The sequence below is a fragment of the Gossypium raimondii genome, chromosome 12, assembly GCF_025698545.1.
Source record: "Gossypium raimondii isolate GPD5lz chromosome 12, ASM2569854v1, whole genome shotgun sequence".
Classification (NCBI taxonomy): domain Eukaryota; kingdom Viridiplantae; phylum Streptophyta; class Magnoliopsida; order Malvales; family Malvaceae; genus Gossypium; species Gossypium raimondii.
Window position 1 is genome coordinate 36,825,004 of NC_068576.1, and position 18,371 is coordinate 36,843,374.

The following is an 18,371-nucleotide window of genomic DNA, read 5'->3' on the forward strand; positions in this document are numbered from 1 at the left end:
TGGTAGTCACATTGTGTGTTCGCATCATACCATTTAGGATAAGGAGGTTGCATAGGTTCTGAGTAGAATGGAGATACCACATGTGCATTAAACAGTTTCTGATACAACTCCCCATATGTCGTTGGGATGGGTGTGAACTGGAGCTTCTCAGTACCTTGTTTCACACCTGAGTCTTGTATTGATGAACCCTGCTGATTAGCAACCACCTTTCTTGGCTGGTTCACCGTAATCGATTTGCTGTACGAATTCACACTATTCACCTCATTTTCTTTTTCTTTTGAGGCTTGCCTTCTGTTATTTCCTCCAGCATCAATCTTTCCGCTCCTTATGGCGCTTTCAATCATTTCACCATTCATGACTATATCAAAAAAGCTTTTTGTGGCACTTCCTAACACATGTGTGATGAACGGGGCTTTCAATGTATTTATAAAGAGCATTGTCATTTCTCTTTCCAAGAGCGGTGGCTGAACTTGGACGGCGATCTCTCTCCACCTCTGTGTGTACTTCCTAAAACCTTTATTCGACTTCTTCTCTATGCTTTGCAAGGTAATTCTATCAGGAACCATGTCGGTCACATGACTGTATTGCTTTATTAATGCCTGTGCTAAATCTCTCTATAAATTAATCTTGATACGACTCAGTTGATTGTACCACTTGTATGCTACCCGCGTAAGGCTATCCTGGAAACAATGTATCAGCAGTTGGTCGTTATTAACATACCCAGTCATCTACCTACAAAACATGGTAATATGAGCTTCGGGGCTACTAGTTCCATTGTATTTCTCAAACTCAGGCATTTTGAATTTGTAAGGGAGTACTAAATCCGGAACCAAACTTAATTCTTTAGCGTCAATCCCATGGTGGCTCTCAGTACTTTCCATCGATCTAAATTTTTCTTCCAGCCATTTATACTTTTCTTCTAGCTATTTTGGAAATTCATCATTCATCTTCTCTTTTCCAACTGTTTCATCGAAGTCAGTGATAGCAGAATTGACAAGGTTATCTCCGGGATTAGAACCTGATCTAGCCTGAAAATTCTTTAGTGTTACAGCACTAGACTAAAACTGTTGAGGCTTGATGGTGACAGAGGATTTGCGTGGATATACCTCACCATGCTGAGAGGTAAAGCCTGAGGGATAAACAGGGCCCTCACTGTCTCCTTCTTCAATATTGAGCACAGAGCCCTTTCCTTTATTAGTTCCTCCGGTTAACAACTGAGTTAATTGAACCATCATACTCCCTTGAGATTCCATCATTTTATCCATCATTTTTTGCTGAATTTTCTCAAGCTGATCATTCATTTGTTGTTGAAGCTGATCGTGCATCTCCTTTTGGAACTGTTCTAACATTTCCATTCTTTGGTCCATGTCCTTAGTTTTTGATCGAGTACCGTAGTGGTGTTTGGTAAGTTGGTTGGTTTCCAGATTAACTTAGGAGTGATTTAAATTAATTAGAATCTTTTAATATTTGCATATGAAGCAAATGCAATGCATGAAATAAATGCAAAAAGACGTCAATTTCGATTCAATTCCATTTAAGAAAAATTTACTAGAAATTAAATTTCTTTACATAAAGTGAATTACAAATAAAGCTTTGCTCTATTACTCAGAATTCTATTCTTCCTAAGTAACAAAGCTAACTCTTGCCCCCGATCCGATTCTAATTCATACTTCACACTCAGTATGTCAGCCTACACTACTAAAGTCTGTATGTGATCAGCTACTTCTCGAATCTAGACCTCAGCTTCCTCCATAATGTGATCTCTGCTCCTAACTTGATTCTGAAAGTAGTGGAGCTGTTCATTATTACGATTTTCATTTGCTTCCAAGCACTTAATCCGGATCTCACAATTTTGCAATGTCGTTTCTAACTCTTCTATTCTTTTCTTCATCTCCTCAATCTTGCTTAAGCTTGCCCTCAATTCTATCGCAGAGTTTTGATTTTGATGCTGACGAAGGGATTTTTCCAACTCGGTCACCCTGTCCTTTAGCTCACTTTTTTCTTTTTGGCTCTCTGACAAACTCTTCTCTAAATCCTCATTTTGTGTCTGAACCTCTTGAAATTTCGGTTCCCATCTATCGACTTTGTCCTTTTCTTCTCGAATTTATGCTCGCCACAGTTCTGAAGTTTTTCCCAGCCCAGCAGTTCTTATTGACAGGCATAACTTTTTATAATCTGCCTTCAAACTATCCAACTCCTCCTCAACCTTGTTTTTCCCTATTTCTCAGTTTCGAGCTTTTGAACATCTATGTCTAATCTTAAGTTCATATTTTCTTCCTCCATTTGTTCTATCTTCTTTTCTAACTCTGTATTTCTTCTTTCAAAATCTTTTCTTAAGATTTCCAACTCAGAAGGGACGACCCGCAAACATTCATCTATTGATTAGTTGTTTTCCTGACTTATCTTAGGTATATTGTCGTTGATTCTCCTAACCCACCATTCATTATACTCAGGAGTTGTCATTGGACCCACAGCTAACCTCTTCATTCGATGAGTCTGTTTCCATGCATTAGACATCTCTTGAATCTTCTTTCTATAAGCATCATCTCTGTACGAAAATTCACAATCAGCTATCCCTTGGGTCGCAGGTATAAATTGTCTTGGCCTATACTGCCTTAGCACTAACAATGGGGCATATCCAACAGCTCCCCAAATTCCAAGCAGTGGAACCCAATCGGAATTACCACACCTATACAGGATCTCATCTGGAAGCAACTAAGGAGCTCTCCACTTGATGTCCTCTTCTTGAAGATTCTGAAGAATTCCCATCCACTTTTCCTCCGAAATATCGTCTCTCCTCGGTGTGGCTACAATCTCCTTTAGTGGCGAATAATTTTCAGAGAAAACCCGGTACGAAACCCTATCAACCTTCCAAAAGTGACTGTGAAACCATGTGAGTAGGAGCTGTGCACATCCAATGAATCTACCCTCTCCCGCTTTTCAGCATGCACTCAATGACCTGAAAGTTTCTGCCAAAATTGGTGTAACCCTCTTATCAAGCCGGTCGAATAAATCGGTGACTGCTTCATCAACATCCCCTAAGGCTTTGGGGAAGACAACCAAGCCATATATACTTAAAGCAAAGACATCTAACCTCTTACTCATGTCTGGGTGCGTTAGAATTGCATCTTTCAAACTTCTCCACGGAACGCACTTACTATCCCCCTTTTGCTTAATCCGTGCAGCAACCCACTGCTCACTCATCCATGTTATACTCATCATCTTCTTCGAAAAGGTTGGCACATTTATCACTCTCGAGTAGACTTTGTCCACTTGAAACTTTGAACATCGGAGTAAAACCACATATTCTTCTATCGTAGGCACCAAATCGACCTTCCCAAATGTGAAGCAGATGTAAGCAGGATTCCAAAACTGGGCGAGGGCTCGAAACAAATGCTTGTCTATCTTCACATCTAGCAAATAAGGTAAATCCTCATAATTATTATAAAATAACTGTCTAACCTCGTCATTCCACTGATCCCAGATTTCCTTCAACTCTTGCAAATTGTTTTGAGTTACACTGATGCGCGTAAAGTCCCATAATTCTGATACACGTCCATTAGCCAAACTATCACCTTTCTCTCAGTGCGTCGTTTCAGACCAAGTTCGGACAGCCGTATTATCCTCCACTTTATCAAGAAACCCTTTTTTCTATGATAAGCTTTCTATCTAGCAACTGAATATAAACCGACGCCTTTTATAATGAAATGAAATGCCATGCAATCAAAATAAAACACAAAAAGTTAGTATCATGTATACACATTGAAAGTAATCAAGCAATAGTAAAAACAACTATTCAGGTATCTACTAGGGTTTAGTGTAGCTCTACCTAGGGTGGATTCCTAAGGTTCATTATATGAGGTTCGGCTTCTAGGGCAAAGGTACCCGAACCAGCAGATTCCTCGATCTTCACCATTTATAGGCTCATATAGATCAAGTTCGGTTCAAGGGAATACATTTTCCCTATGACTATACGAAGATGGAAATCTCACGAAGGCATAGGTATATATGTATCCCGAAAGCGATCTGCTATCCTATACGAAGGTGAAAACCTCACGAAGGAATAGTTTTTCACTCCCACTTAGAAGGGTAAAATTATTCAACTCATGTAATGTATAATGCAAAGATCAATTAAGCAAGAAAATAATGAATGCAAAAGGATCTTATGAATTTAAAATTTATTTTCTCGACCTTAAGACAGAAATTAATCAACTTTGTGGCTCGACTCTCTTATTTTTTTTAAAAAAGTCCCCAGTAGAGTCGCCAAGCTATCGAAACCATTTTTATTTTTTGGAAAACAACAAAAATTAGTTGTCGATGAAAATTTGGAGTCACCACCAATCTTTTATTGAGGTGTGATTGGATCACCTGAAATGACTTTGGTCTACGAGTTTTTAGAAAAACGGGTTCGGGAGTCAGTTACGTTCGAGGAAGGATTAGCACCCTCGTAACGCCCAAAATTTGGTACCAAATTGATTAATTAATATCTTAACGTCGAGAGTTAAAAATACGATCCTTAATTAAATTAAATTATTTATTAAGACTCCCTCATTTTGAAACAGAAAACATCACACCCAATACGTTAGGGCACGATATTTTATTTCTTCAAGATGAGTTTGTTCAAAAGATTTGTGTGATAAAATTTAAAAGAATATTCAATTGTTTAAGATTTATGACGAAACTGCAGCCCAATACGTTAGAGCACAATTTCTCAACATCCCAAACATTGAATATTTTCTTTATTAATATATATATTTAAAAAATCTTTATCTTGAGAAATCAATACGTCACATCCAATGCGTTAGGACACAACATATTAAATTCCCAACAACAAGCTTTTTCATTTTATTTTTGATCAAAGAGCAATTCTCGATTGTTAGATTTAGCGAAGAAAATCAGAACCCAATACGCTAAGGCTCAATTTCCTTGAAAATCCTAAATACGAGTATTATCTCTATTTTAAAATTTTCTATTTTTAAATTCGAGTAAAAAGATGACGTAATGTTATATTGTATGTATAAATGTCACAATAACAAATACAACAATGACATAGAAATAATATAAATAAATAAATAAACGAAATGAATATATATAAAAGCAATAATCCATGACATGCAAAGTACCAAATAAATGAACAAAATATAATAAAACATAAATCAATAAACAAATGAAGGAAATAAACAAAAAAATATAAAGAAAAAAAAGGTACAAAATATATACTTTGAAATTAAAAAAATACTCATGGATTTACATATAAAAATTTGGGCTATAGAATTTATATAACAAATTATATATAATTTTATAGAAAGAAATATATAAACATATATATTATAAAATATGTGTAATAGGAATATATTTGAGCATTTTTTAAAATAAATATATACGTATATATATATATATATATATATATATAAATATAAAAATATTTGTTAGAAAAAAATTATATACGCATGTGCACATATAAAAATAATAAATATATACATATATAGATTTTTGAAAAATATAATTACATATATATAAAAATAATTACATTATTAATTAATTAAAGAATAAAGAAAATAAAAAACTAAATTGAATCTGTAGACAAAAATGGGGTAAATTAAGTAAATAATTGAAGACTAGAGGACCTGTTGAACACGCTAATAATTCAGAGGGCTGGAAAGGAAATTATCCTTCTCTTCCAAAACGGCGTCGTTCAAATAGGATTAAATTGAAATCGAAGAAAAATTAAATGGATAAATTAAAAAAATAAAAGAAACCTAATTGTAAAAACTTTAAAAGGTGGAGGGACTAAAAACGTAATTTGCCCCTCAGCTCAAAAACACACAGATCCTATGCCGGGTCGGGTCGGAGTCGAGTCGACCCATGCCTAAACGGCGCCATTTTCAATTGGCTATTTAAGCCAAAATTGGTTCAAAAAAGAACATTTCATTCCCTTTTAAAAAAACAACAAAAAAAACCTTTCAAAGAAGCTCTCTCGCCCCAGCTCATCCGGCATTGGCCGATCATCGACCGGTCATCGGCCACCGCGCCAACCACTGGTCTCTGGCGACGGCACCACTGTCTGCGGTGGCCGGAGAAGAAAAATTTTTGGATCTGCGCCTTTCGAAACCGCTAAACCCAAATCCAACCCCGAGACTTTCAGAATACCGATGCAAAAGCCTTAAATCTTCAAGAAACCTTTCGGTTTCTGGTCGTCTGCAGCGATCTAAGTTCCAACGGAGGTTGTCCCTTTCTTTTTTCTATTTATTTTCTTCGTATATAGATCGAAATATATGATAAAAAACTGTAGATTTAAAGAAAAAGAAAAAAATAAATGTCAACCTTAGATCGATTTCTGCTCTCTCGATGTTGAACTGTCTTTTTGCTGTGAAAATAATTATTTTTCTTATTGATTTTTTTGGATCCTTTTTACAGTGTATCAATGGCTTTTTTATAGGCATAATGAAAAAATATAAAGAAAGAAATAAATCTGTTCATATTGATTTGATTTTGCAAATATTTGATTCTTCTTTCCATATACTGTTTGGTTTCTTTTCTTGACATGCAGGTGAAGCGGGGATGCGGCTAAGTGCGAGGCTTGTGGTTGCGGCGCTGACACTTTCCTCAGAAACCCTAGGGTTTCTGCCACTGCTTTGGGCCACTAGATTTGGGCCTCTGTTTTACTTCAATTTGGGCCATGTATTCTAGGCCAATTGTTTTGTTTTTGGATTTAGCTTTGTAAAAAAAAAAACTGGACTGTTTATTAAGGGCCGGGTAAAATTTAGGCATTACAGTAATGATATTAACTTTTTAGTGTTTAATTCGAGTTTCAGTGTTGATTTGACAAAAGTAAATTATTAATATTATTAAGTTTGAAATTTTCATGAATTTTAATAGATTAAATTTAGTGCTAATTGTGAATTTGTTTAGTTCTATGTTTAAATTATCAAATATAGTTCAATGGATGTGATTTATTTTAGGTTTTAGGGCTGATTGGATGAAAATTTAATTAACTTTCATCAAATCAATTCTAAAACCCTAATTAAACATAAAAAAACTAATATCGTTAGCTTCAAGTATCAAAATGTATAACTTTTTCAAATACATTGGGCCAAAAAGAACATACGTACCATATTAAAAAAAAAAGTGTCAAACTCGGATACCAAATAATGTATTAAGCCTTTTATATATTGTGTAATTTACAATATTTAAAATTAATTCTATAGTAATATGCAAAATATAATATTATAGTGTAAATATTAAATCAACTGTTAAGTTGCCTATATATAAATTTTTAATAAATAAAAATATAAATATTAAAAAAACAAAACTATAATATGGACAGATCTAAAATGAACTTGGGTTAGCCATCATGAATATTGGCGAAGCTTGACAAAATTTTAGGCTTATATTTCGGGTTGAGCTGGGCTTAAGCAAGCATAGAGTGTGTCAATACCATGATTAAGCCTAGATCGAACCCGACCCAGCCCTATTATACATGACATTTTAATTTGATTCAATTTTCACAACTAACAGTATTATCGATATAACTAATTTTATGTTTACATATTGCATACACAAATAAGTATACTTATTCAAAATAAAAAATAATAATGTATTTTTTTTAAATGTATACAATTAAATCAAAACCAAAGTTTTATATATGCATTTGAACCACAATAAAATTTCATATATATAATTACATAAAATAATAGTTCACATATTAAATTAAATATTGACTAAAAATTTTAAGTATAATTTTGATATTTATCCTTTTGTTAATACAATAAATTTTGACACGGAGTCATTTATATTAATTTTTATAAGATTAAATTAAATTAAAATTAAAATTAAAATCTATAAAATAGTTATTAAATTAAATTATGTGTTTTAAAGTTTTATAAAATGAAGAATCTATAATTTAAAAAATTAGGCATTTTTAATTTTTTTTTTACTCACTGTCTTATTGCTTTGATTTTTGTTTGATTGGGTATTTTTATATTTTAATTTATATATATATTTGAACAAATCTTATTATAAAATCCGATTATTTTTTTTTGACACAATGCCTAGAACTACCCATAGCCCCTCCTCAGCCCATAAATAGGACGATAATATACTTTATCGCACTCGAACCCACGTCCTCTTGTATTGACAATAATGCCTATGCTAAACAATCTAAGATTCAATTGAGTGTTTTAATTTATATTTTAATTCATGTGCAAACGCATAATGTATTCTTCTTATTTGATTTTTAAAATTCAATACTAAAATTGAATTAGATTAGGGTACATTTACTATCTAAATAAAAATATTTATGTAATAAAATATTTATAAAAAACTTATATTTAAAACTAATATGCTTCAATTAAAATGGATGTAAAAATTATGGTATTTTAGAAAGGAGAAGCCAAAATTATTTTTAAGGGTTTGAGATTAAATTATTTATTTCTATAAGAGTTAAAATATAATTTTATTCTTGTAATGGTTTATATCTTTATGGTTTTCAAAAAGATTAAATTGAAATTCTAATATTTTAGGGTCAAACTATAATTTTACCACATATTAACTTAAAATTTTATAATTCTTTAGGGCTTAAAAAGTAATTTCCCATTTTATGGGGGTTACTGACTTCCTTCATCCATGTGATTTAGGTTTAAATCTCATCATAAGCTTATATTTCAATATTTTATGTAAAATGTAAATAAATAAAAAAACCCCAAAATACACTTTGTAAAAAAATGTGTTTTTGGTAATTTCTCAACTTTTCTCAACTAAGTTGGGATTCGATTGATGAGTGACACAAACTTAATCAAGCATGTGCATTTAAAGAATATTTTAGATTATAATAATCAAGTCATTATTGTAGGAAATATACTACTGCAAAATAAAATTGTTAGCACTGATTAGATAAATAAATCGTGTGTAAATAAATGAAATAATAACTGTGACGTAGAAGAATCACTGCCTTAGAAGCAAATTTTCCTTGATCGATATAATTGTATAGTGGACGTCACCCCCAAGGTTAACACAGTACTTTAATATTCGTACACCCGAATAAAGAAGATGGAACAAAATTGGTGTTTCTCTTCTCAAAGAAATAGAAAAATAACCGAAAAATAGAGCTAAAAAAATGATCGAAAAATATACTGAAAAGAAACAAGTCAGCTATGGGAGAAAGATAGGTTGTTGTTGTGTATTGTTCTGTATAAAAAGGAGAATATCTATGCAATTTATAGGATATTCAGAAGGGGCAATACAGTAATTTGCAAGGTCAATCCAACGGCCAAAAACGAACTTTTTCAAATTTGTAACGGCTTCAAAATGAAAAACTATTAAAAGAAAAAATATATTTTTTAAAGAAAAATAATAAAAACTTTATCTAAAAAGAAATACGTGCACAGAGCAAACCAAGCGAGCAGCAACGACCCCAATTACTCAATGAAAGTAAGAGGTAATATTATATTTAAACTCTCTTATAAGCTTTTCCTCAATCAACGTGGGATATGCCATTTTGCATTGCTAACAATTATTTATCAAATTAAATTAATAAAAATATATAAATTGATTTAAAACTGAAAAAAAATGAAAATGGATTGTTTTAAAGTAAAACCAATGCAGCAATATTGGAACTGATTTATACCGACTAATCGGACTGGGAATCGATCGGGATATGGATCAAGAGATGGCATTGAATCAGCACTAATCGCTTGAACTAAAATTTTTAATATTTTTTTATCAAATCTATAATTTAATCAGTTCAATCACCAATTCGATTTTATAAACATTGCAATAATTTTTTTTAATATTTTCCTAAAAAGAATGAAAAAAGTTTTATAATATGATAAAAATATTGTAAAACTTTGGGTGTGGTCCTATTTTGTAGTGTGATGGAGGCTCCTAGCCAATTGAAGAGGCAAAATAATATCTAGGACTAGGAGATTTCATTCATAAATCAAGGATCCACTTGATGGGACTCAAAGATTTTCCAAGGGACCACATTGTTAAAATCAAATAGACTCCCTTAGTACTATAAATTCAAAAAGTGATTAAATGATTTAAATCCGTAAAAAATCAATTAAAATTTTTTTAAACCAAAATTAAAATAATTTGCATATTTAATTTTATTATTTATTTGTGTTTAATATTTTCATCTAGATTTTTTAATGAATTTTTAAAAAATTAAATATTTGTTTTTTAAGGATTGAATTGAAAATTAATGGTTTGACTGATTTAATTATTGACTCTATCGATAGTCATCAAGTAATGTTTGAGGTTTGAATTTTGTAAATAAAAAGAAAACAAAGTTTAAATAAGTTTTCCTTTATTCAAAGATATTGACCTAACTTAGGGTAAACTCCACATAAGATTATTAAACTATTAGTAAATTTACGTATTGGTAATTCAATTTAAAAAAGTTAAGAAATAGTTATTGAACTATTCGAAAGTTTTTATTTAAATCATTTGGTTGTTAAGGTCTTTGTTTTAAAAAAAAGTTTGGCTAGCGAGCATTAAGTGACGATTTGACAATTGATTCAGTGGATCAGTATCCATTTACTAGTAGAAGAACATACCTTAGATCAAACCCGATCTGATGATCTATGGCAGAGATCGGAGAAGAAAACTGTTTAGATTTTGGTTCACAGATTCGTGACGTTCAAAACTATTTCATAAATAAATAAAAGAACCTAAATTGTAGAAGAGAAGGGGGAAAAATTTTTTGATTTGTGCGGGCGATACAAATAGAGAAGGCCATAGACAACAATTTTAATAACCTAATGACTTAAATGAAAACTTTTGAATAGTTTAGTGACCATTCTGTAACTTTTTGAAGTTGAGTGACTAAAACGTAAACTTACTAATAATTTAGTGACCTTAGGCACAGTTTACCCTTAAATTTAATTATTGGGAAAATGTCAAACCGAACAAAAAGGTATGCACTTATGAAGACCAGCATGTTACGTATGACAGGGAAATACCCGTAAAACAACAATTGACAACTTGAAATTTTCATCAAGTCTTTTTTTGTCAATTTTTTCTTAAGTCTCCCTTAATTGGGAATACGAAGGCCACAGGTCTCCCCATACCGTCTCATCATTTATTGGAATAAATTAATATTTAGTCCTTGAAATTGACGATTCTTTTCAATTCGATCCTTAAAATTTTTGGTCCATATTAGTTCCGAAACTTGGAAGCTTTCCCCAATTTGGCTCCTAAACTTCAATTTTGTTATATAACGAGGTGGTATTCTAAAATTGTGTCACATCATTACTTTTTAAGAAATTTAAAAATTATATAAAATACTTTTTAAAAATAAAAACTCTAAAACTTTTCAAGTGATGATACAATATAATCTTAGAATGAAACATCGTTATACCTTAACGAAATCCACGTTCAGGGATCAAATTAAAAAAAGCTGCCAAATTTGAGAGTAATGTGGACAAAATAAATTCAATGACCAATGTGGAGAAAGTTACTAAGCTTAGAGACTAAATGTTTCTTTACCCCTTATTTATTTATTCAAATGCTCATGACTTCTCAGGGGGATTAAATCTAAGATTGATCTTAATTAAAAATTTATACAGTTTTGGCCCAATCGTAAGGCTGAAGTCTTGAAATTTTTGAGATTTCAAGTTCGAGTCCCACCCTATGCATGTAAGAGTTCTCCTTTAGATTTGTTCAGGTTATAATTAGTATGAGTTTAATTAATTATTTAATTTTGAGTTTGTTTTAATTGAAACTATTAACATATTAAAAAACAATGTTAATTAATACATTTTTCATTTTTCATTAAAATTTGACTCTTAGTATCTGATAAACTATTAAACTATTATTTGTTTCTTATTCATTTTTTTTATCAAAACTCACTATTCGATAATCAAATATTATCACCTAATATCTAATTTAACGAAAGTCTTTTGACATTTGTTGAGCTCTGAGTCTAACAAAGTGGAGATGGAAGTTAAGTTGGGCGGTTCATCTCGCTCAGTGCAAGGCAAAGAGCCACACTAGTCAGTGTTTTGAGGGAAGGAGATTAGAATTTAGAGAGAGAGAGTAGGAGAAGGAATGAGAGAATCTCCCTTTATGCGGGAGCAATGAGCTTTTTATACCGTTATTTACAGTTCCTAAATGACAGTTGTTGAGTTTCTATTAGTGGATTAGGGACAAGTAGTCAAGTGGGTTGCCACTATAAGTCCTAAGTAGGATGGCTGAAGTTAAAGATAACGGTTAGTGAGTGAGATTCGCACAAGCGCTAAGTCGAAGAGTATTTCTCAAGGGATGTCCTAAAGGGATAAGTGAGGCCCTAATGAGTGTTGTATTTAGAAGTGTTTCCGAGGTGCAAGGGTATAACAAAGTTCTTTTCAAATGTACATTTGTAAATCAAAAAGGTAAATGGATTAAACCCTTGAAAATTAAAGTAAAAGAATTAAACTTTAAACATCTAAAAAATACAGGGACTAAGAAAAAAATAGACCTTTTTTATTGTCTAACGTCATTGTTTCTCCCCCAATTTGGCGCTTTTTAATTTTCTTTTAATTACCAGAAAAATCAAAAGCATAAAATGCGGCCATAGCAAAAACTCACTTACAGAACTTCGACGACTAATATATATTTTCACCCAATTTTCATTTTTTCTCCCTTTTTTTTATAATTTTCCAATTTGCTCCTCTTAGTTCACTTTAAATATCTTCAAATCCTAAGCACTTGAACTTCAGCTCCAATCGAGAATCTTCATTTTTTGGTAATCCTTGAAACTATACGGTTTTAAGTGACTTCTGGATTTGTAGTTGTTTCTTGCAGTGAAAAATTCGAAGCATTTTTTTCTGTATATTGAATTTCTTTGTTTTTGCGCGTTTTCAAGAGTCGGCAACTCTGGTTGTAAGGTAAATTCAACTAGATCTTTATTTAATTTAATTTTTTTTTAGTTCCGCTAAATTGAAGTTCGTGGTTCTTGCTTATAGTATCTTAATGTCCTAAATGTTTTTCCAGGATTTTGGGTAGTGTTTGAGAATTTGGAATTTAGAATTTGGAATTTATAAGTAGGAAAATTGAGTAGTAAATTATTTTAAAATGTCAAATCTACGAATTTGTTAGATGGTTATATAGTAATGAATTTGAAATTCTTAAAATACTTTTAGATTTGATAAATACATGTTTTTATACCTTTTAAATATATTATATTGAATTCTAACTAAATTGTTTATAGTATATGTATTTCGTTCTTACGATTTACTATTATGAAATTTAAATCCAAGTTTCCGAACGGAGCATAATTGAAATTGACTGTAATTTGCTTGCTGTTTTTAGCTATAGGGGGGAAGTCTGCTATGAAAAAAGCTATGGACTTGGTTCCTTTTTGTTTCATAATTTGTATATGAAAGGATTTTAGTTGTTTATAATTATTTCTAAGTAATGAAACACGGATTCGTTCTCTCTGTTGATTTTTTGCGACGTGAATTTGAAGAAGGTTGTACTCGGTAGGGTCTTTTTGGAATTAATGTTATCTAATCTAATTATTGATTTGGTAGACGTGTTTGCTTGCACTTAAAATGACTAAACTTGTTTAAATTTGGGACATCACTTGGAGTTCTAAAAATGTGTATATTCCTTTGTTTTGGTAAAAGATTCTAATCTCAATAAGTGCTATTTCAGGTAGATTATTGTTTCATTGTGAACATAAGTTTTGGTTTTCATCCACCACAAATTCATATTACTTAATCAGGAGCTGTTCTTTTCACAGTGCATTTTGGCTCACGGCCTTGTGAATTATTTTGGTAAATTTCTTCTCAGGTTGGCATTTTGATGTTTATGAGTTATGTGACCTTAGGCGGGGAGCATCAGAGCTGAGCAAAGAGATGCTGGCAATTGGCTTTCAGTTGGAATGAAGAACTTACAGGTGTTTTTCTCTTTTGATAAGTAATTCTATATTTAAATAATTGGTCTATTGGTGTGAGCTAAACAGTCATTGCGTTGAGTTGTAGTTCTTTTCTCCCAAAGTAACATAGAAAATAACAGTTTATACTTTACAGCCTTTTTGTTTGATGCATGAATCTGCTTACCGTTTTGTCCTTGATGCTAATTTGAAGATAAATTTTATTTTTTGCAGTGCACACAAGACATAAAACCCTCAACTCATGCTTTGCATGAACCTAAAACAGAACAGCAAAACAATCAAGCAGCAGATGGCCCCTTAGCAGATTCTGGTTCTTTATCGGCTTCAAACAATGATGGCAGAAAAGTTTCACGCCAAGATATTGAACTTGTAAGAAACTGATTCCTTTTTTATATTTCATTTATTTATATCCTTTCATTTTTCACGGTGAAGGGACTTTTATATTATATTTTTTTAATTACTGATTCTTAAATTACATAAACTGATTGTTCCAGGTCCAGAATTTAATTGAAAGATGCTTACAACTGTACATGACTAGAGATGAGGTTGTCAAAACCCTCCTGACTCGAGCAAGGATAGACCCTGGATTTACAACTTTAGGTATGCTTTACTGAAATCTCTCTATTAGTCTGTATATGCATTTCTGTTATTTGGAATTTTCAATAAAACGTACTGCATGTGCATGTGAAACTAGAACATGTTATAAAAGAAAAATAAAAACCAATCTACAATTATGATTTCTTTGAATTAGTGAAATCTAAGCCGCTTGTTGAATATGTTTCTTGTTCAGCAGTGTTAAGAGTGTCGAAACTCATTCAGTTGGTCTCTTCACTATTATTGTTTATTCAGTATGGCAGAAGCTGGAAGAGGAAAATGCTGATTTTTTCAGTGCCTATTATGTAAGGCTGAAGTTAAAGAAGCAAATAATTTTATTCAACCATTTGCTTGAGCATCAATATCATCTGATGAAATATCCTGTGCCTCCAAAGGTTCCTCTGGTCCCAATACCAAATGGGATTCATCCCATGCCTGGTAAGTTCTGACTTTATACAAATGATGGACACAAGCTTCTATTATTTTAGTTATATTGCAAAGTTATCATGATTTTAAGTTAGACATGTTGATGCTGACCCTACTTGAACCATCAAGTCAAATTGCATGACAACGGTTAAGAAATATTAAGGGGATTACCATTGCTATTTCATTTTGAAACACGATAAATATCTAGGATTGTACTGTGATTCACTTTATACTAATAATTTCAAAATTAGATGTTTATAATCTTCTCTTGATATGGTATCTATTTAGTTGTTTATAAAACTTGACTACTTTAATTCAGCCAGTTTACAATTCTTTTCTCAAATGGAATGAGAGAAAAACCGTTGAGAGGGATAGGGAAATTAAACCATATCACAACTCTTCTTTGGGATCTGTACTGAAATATACTTTCGAGCAGAAAGTTTGTTGTAGGAGTTACGACTATTTGGTCCACACGTTTATGTTACAATCATGGTTATTCAACAACTACTTTGCAGTGCAGTTAACAACTTACCAATGGGATACCCTGTACTACAACAACCTCCAATTCCTGCTTCAGGGCAACCTCATATTGACTCCATGGGTATATCAAGCTGTCACGTGGTCAATGGAGTCCCTGCTCCAGGCAATTTTCAACCTATGCGGATGAATTCTGGGAATGAGTGAGAACTTGACCATCTTCATATCAATCTGCTATTAATTGGCTATTATATTCACAAATATTTGCTGTTCAATAATTGTGAAGGTGCTTTTCTTCTTTATTTTTCATTATCTCCATCCTATAAGTTATGATACTGCTCTGAAGTGAGCTTGCCTAATTAATGATTTTACTGCTTGCAAATGTAATCATCTGCCTCTTTTATTTCTCCCTTTTTTTGGGGGATGAAATGGCTACTTGATCAGATTTGTAACAAATGCGTGATTGTGTTCTGGTGTTATCACACCATTTTAACATCAATTATATTCATCTAAATTGTAATCCTAAGATGTTTTAGGTTAACTAGATGAATAACTTTTACTCCTACATTATTAAAGAATGTTTAGGTATTGAGGCCTTCACAGTATCTCTATCTTACCCCTCTTTGTTGTGCATTGGTTCTTGCTTCAAAATTTTTTTTATTTCTGGTCAAGTATTTTGCTCTGCGGAATTCAAGCTAATGGTAGCTGATTCTCTTTATTCTAGCATGGTGATGGACAACAATGCTGGTGATGCAATAGCTGCAGTTCATCCAACTACTCCCATGCCATCTATGTCAGAGATGCCTGTGAGCCCTACATCAGTGGCATCCAGTGGGAATTTCCCATTCACTGCATCAGACATGTCAGGGATGGGAGTCGACACATCAGTACTTGATTCAGCCTTCACAACAGATGTGGCAAGTTCAGTAGGATTGCAGCTGGGACCTGATAATGGAGCTGGGAATTCTAGAGATTCCTTTAGAACCCTTGATCAGATTCAGTGGAATTTCAGTCTCACGGATTTGACAGCAGACTTGTCCAACTTGGGAGGTAAGTTGTGGCAATGAGACCCACACTAAGATATTCAAGTAAAATTTTGTCGTTTATGTTGCTTTCATCTCTCCCTCTCTCTCGCACACATGCATCTGGAGACTCGTGCTTTTATGTTTGCTTTTCGACTTTTTGTTGTTAATAATTTGTGAAATTCTTCAGCGTTGACTCTTGAAATCATCATTTCAGGAACCTAGCATGTTTTGTTACTTTATTATTCTTTTCCTTTATGAAGCTTGTTCTCATAAAATCTTTGCCCTTGGAATTGTTACAGATTTAGGAGCCCTCGGAAACTATCCCGGTTCTCCTTTTCTTCCCTCTGATTCAGAAATTTTGCTTGATTCTTCGGAGCAAGAGGATATAGGTAATGACATTTCATGATAATGTTTACCTCAATGTCTATTTTGAATCATTAGAGGATGTTGAATCTTGCTTAGATAGTTACGAACTTTGTGATATTATTTCTGTCAATTAACATATTAGACAATTTAACTAGCATCAAATATGATTTTACCTTAAGTTTCCTATGTGCATTTAAAATGGGTGAAACTACCTATCAAGTCCCTCTATTATATGGACTGGATAATAGTCCCTCTACTATTAAATGCATCAATTTAATCTTTGTACTATTAAAAAAATTACATGAAAAATATTTTTTCATTTGCAGTTTAACTCCAAACAAAAGATTTTATTTGCAGAAATATAAAAAGCTTTCAAAATTTTAACTATTCTAACAGTAAGTGAAATTTTTCAGTAAATGCCATCTTTTTTTAAATTTGACTAATTTCACCATTTAAAATGTCTTTGGGTTGTTAACATTTACCTATTCAGGTATACTCTATTTATGTGTGTTTGACCAGCACTGATGGATCTACTTTGTTTCAGTGGAAGAATTTTTCGTCGATTCCATCCCTGGACACCCGTGCTCTCCATCCGAAGAAGAAAAATCCTAGACCAGGGTGAGTGTTTTTCCTTATGATCTTAAAATCGTTAGGTTAGGATAGAGTTAGATTGATAAGAACAATATTCGACATCTATTCGCAAGGCATTTTGAATCGTTAGCAATTTCGAACATTTCAGCAGTGTAATATTTTAGTTTGATCAATCAAATAGCAATCAGCAATGAGGAAAGTAGCCTAGTTCTCTCTTTAGTTATAGTTTTAAACGGATGGTGGGTATGAGACTTTATCTGTTATTTGGAGAAACTTGAGGGACCATTTGTTTGTATTTATTTTATCTTGCATACAATGATGAAATCGTTGTTATCTTTTCCGATCATACCCGACATCTCGATGAGGTAATCGATTGAGCTTTCCATTCTGAAAATGGAGTTGTTGGATTGGGGATACGTTTACCATGTTCTTTTGAGTTAAAATGTGAACTTATGATGCTTTGATGGAAGCTATCAAAATGGTTTTTTTCTAGTAACTCTCTCCTCTCCTCTCTAAATCTTTCGGCATCCATATTCCGATCATCTTTACCTTTTTACGGCTCTCCACCTTCCAAAAGAATGGTCGTAAACTGTCACAACCTCCTCTTTGTATCAACAAAAACGAAACTGGCCCTCCACATTTGAGTGAGGAATGCATTCAGGGTGGGGGGAGCATTGCAATTTGCAATGGGGGTATTTTAAATTAGACAGAAGTAAGATTTTTAAATATATGTAACCATATATTTTTTAAAAAAGTTCCAATTATGGTTTTAGCCTTGTATTCACTCAAATTTGAGATGTAATTTTTTTAATTTGACATTGGCTTAATGCATATTTTGGTACCTGAATTTGACACTTTTTCTAATACGGTATATATGTCATTTTTTATAGAAGTTATACATATTAGTATCTGAAGATAACAATGTTAACCTTTTAATATTTAATTGGGTTTTAGAGTTGATTTGATGGAAATTGATAATAATAATAATAATATTAGTAATTAACTTTCATCAAATC

General features: G+C 32.3%; 1 protein-coding gene across 4 annotated transcripts; it reads left to right on the forward strand.

Annotated features, from left to right (window-relative positions):
* Window positions 1-12,539: 12,539 nt before the first annotated feature.
* LOC105763899 (uncharacterized) lies at window positions 12,540-17,701 on the forward strand. 4 transcript variants are annotated; one of them, XM_052625861.1, is made up of 9 exons: window positions 12,540-12,866; window positions 13,774-13,879; window positions 14,090-14,245; window positions 14,371-14,476; window positions 14,726-14,908; window positions 15,417-15,576; window positions 16,098-16,423; window positions 16,698-16,787; window positions 17,309-17,701. In XM_052625861.1, the coding sequence occupies exons 2-9, from the start codon at window positions 13,865-13,867 to the stop codon at window positions 17,374-17,376; spliced, it is 1,104 nt and encodes a 367-aa protein (XP_052481821.1). In that variant the 5' UTR covers window positions 12,540-12,866; window positions 13,774-13,864; the 3' UTR covers window positions 17,377-17,701. The 4 variants fall into 4 exon arrangements, with proteins under 4 accessions (XP_052481821.1, XP_052481822.1, XP_012437759.1 ...); XM_052625862.1 differs by having other exon boundaries at window positions 13,811-13,879; XM_012582305.2 differs by having other exon boundaries at window positions 12,540-12,724.
* The last annotated feature ends 670 nt before the right edge of the window (window positions 17,702-18,371 follow it).

What these genes read in the sequence shown, in the direction of transcription:
- LOC105763899 (XM_052625861.1), top strand. An exon ending in CGGATGAATTCTGGGAATGA is followed by an intron (nt 15,577 to 16,097) that starts GTGAGAACTTGA and finishes TCTTTATTCTAG; the next exon opens with CATGGTGATGGACAACAATG. An exon ending in TTCGGAGCAAGAGGATATAG is followed by an intron (nt 16,788 to 17,308) that starts GTAATGACATTT and finishes ACTTTGTTTCAG; the next exon opens with TGGAAGAATTTTTCGTCGAT.